General features: G+C 50.5%; 1 protein-coding gene across 1 annotated transcript; it reads right to left on the reverse strand.

The window, feature by feature from the left end:
• Positions 1–420: 420 nt before the first annotated feature.
• Positions 421–1,002, reverse strand: LOC141040916 (uncharacterized). Its single transcript, XM_073507030.1, has one exon. The coding sequence runs from the start codon at positions 1,000–1,002 to the stop codon at positions 421–423; it is 582 nt and encodes a 193-aa protein (XP_073363131.1).
• Positions 1,003–2,327: the final 1,325 nt, after the last annotated feature.

A 2,327-nucleotide genomic window follows, 5' to 3' on the forward strand; every position in this document is an offset into this window, starting at 1 on the left:
AGGCCGTCGATGGAGACACACTGTGGGCTGCAGGCAGGCAAGTCTGGGTACCCTGGTTCCCAGAATGCCAACAATGTGCACTGCAGTATGTTCTAATGTTGAACTCTAGTTTTGTAATTGAAATAAACTTCTTCATAACATAAGCAAAGTGCATCATTGCAAACCATTTTGTATGACACATAAACTAAGTTCTGGAAAGGCAAACAATCACAAGCAAACTAACTTTACATAAGCAAACAACAGAAAGCAAATATGATGATAAATCTAAAACGACTCGAGCAATGTTGGAGATACTTTCTTGGCCAACACGGTCTGCTTCTTCACCACGCGAAGTCTTCCCAGCTCCTGGCGCGCTTCTTGGGGGGCTCCTCCTTCTCCAGCTTTGCGCGGCGAAGCCATCCTGGGTGAGGATGATGCGCTTCATATCTCGTACATTATGTACACGTCCTTTGTTGCATACTCGATGTGCATCATGACTAGAGGCAGGGAGTCCCAGCGCTTGTGTTCTTCATTGGTGATCTTATTCTTCATGTTGTTGTAGTAGTCGTCGACGAGCATGCCGGTGACGTCTGCAAGGGATTCCAACTCCTTTGTGGCCTCGGGCACACTCCATTCCTTCTGGATGTCGACGAAGTCGGCGACCTCCGGATTGACGTGCTCGAACCTGGTTTTGTCACCGCCGACGGGGAAGCCAACAAATGTGTACCTGGGGTCGGCGAGGAAGTTGTCGAAGACGGTGCACCTTTTAGCGGCGCTTAGTTGGAAGAGCAGCACCGGCTGAGTCTTGCCGACGGGGAGTTGGAGGAGGGCAGGTTTCCGCGTCTCATCAGGCTCGTTGGTGTACTCCAGATCAATTCCGATGATCTTGTGCCGCTGGAGCCTGAGGTCGCACTCGTACTGCTCAAGGGAGGTCACCATCTGCTTCTTGTCGTTGGTGTGGATCACGTGCAACTTTTTGTTGCTGTGGGCCTGCACCTGCTTGTACTCGTCGACGAACCCCATCGCCGACAGAAGGGATTTGTGTCTTCTATGGAGATTGATGGGAGGGAGGGCTTTGCTAGCAGCACAATGGTGACTTGTGTTTGTTGTGGATGAGGAAGCCTTGGCGGTGGTCTGAATTTAAGGGGGAGATGGTGCAACGGATTGCATGATCTCGCCGACGATGAGGTTGTGCAGATCATGGGTTGGGTTGCGTATGTGATTCTGGGTTTGTGGCGATGCAATCGCTCGGGTTAGGTGGTTGTCTCTGAACGTGATTTTATTTTATTTTCATCAGTATTTTTTGTTAACCACCATGTTTTCTACGGACGGGCATTGTCCCATTATATGTGGTAAATGTGTTGCCAGACTGCATTGCGTATGGTGTTGTACTGCTTCGTCTAAAACAGTGCACTACATTGTCGAGAGTTGCCGACTTCACCTGTTACGTGCACTTGCTACAACCCTTGACACGGGGGGGTGGGGGGGGGGGGGTTGGGGGACCGCCCTGAGGGAGTCCTAGATTAGTGGGTCCTCGGGGTGTTGGCTCATCTCCCATGGGTAAGACTGTTGGCCCCACCGTATATGGACAGAAGATCTTTGGTGCCTTGGTGTACACCCCAAGTTAAGATGAAAGATTCGGAGTTTCCTTGATGTAACCGGTTATCTGTAAACCCTAGAACCCTGGAGTCTATATAAACCAGGGGGCTTAGTCCATAGATGCTAAGAGAACAATCACCATCCTACTAGTTAGGGTTTAGTTCGTCTGATCTTGTGGTAGATCTATTCTGTAACCCCCTCATACGCAAGTAATATAATCAAGCAGGACATAGGGTTTTACCTCTTAGAGAGGGCCCGAACCTGGGTAAACATCGTGTCCGACGCCTACTGTTCCCCATCGATCCAAGGTCCACAGTACGGGACCCCCTACCCAAGATCCGCCGGTTTTGACACTGACATTGCTACTTTCGCTGTCGGATAGCTAAAGAATTGATGGCTCACCTGATCATCGGAGACGGCGTCAATGCCAGAGAAATCTTTGTCCCCGGGCAACTTTTCGCTTTCGGCAGCATTGTTCTGCATGCCGACGCAACCGACCACCTCAACCAGATAAAAAATTTCGCCCCTAAGCAGCAGATCAGGTTCAGCAACTTCAAGTACGTCACTGATGCTCGGGGTGATCTGATTTTGACGAGCTTCTCGACCTCACCTGCAACAACCTTGGCCTCTGATGTATTCACCTCGGGGGCTATCCCCGATCTGATCATCGGATCAGCCCTTACTACGCAACCAGCAACGAGCTTGGAAGTGTCCCCCATGTCCGAAGACCAGGAATCAACTTTGTCCGG

Source organism: Aegilops tauschii, chromosome 2, assembly GCF_002575655.3.
Source record: "Aegilops tauschii subsp. strangulata cultivar AL8/78 chromosome 2, Aet v6.0, whole genome shotgun sequence".
NCBI classification, from domain to species: domain Eukaryota; kingdom Viridiplantae; phylum Streptophyta; class Magnoliopsida; order Poales; family Poaceae; genus Aegilops; species Aegilops tauschii.

Excerpts from the sequence above, each read along its gene's own strand:
- LOC141040916 (XM_073507030.1), bottom strand. The coding sequence starts at position 1,002 with ATGGGGTTCGTCGACGAGTACAAGCAGGTGCAGGCCCACAGCAACAAA.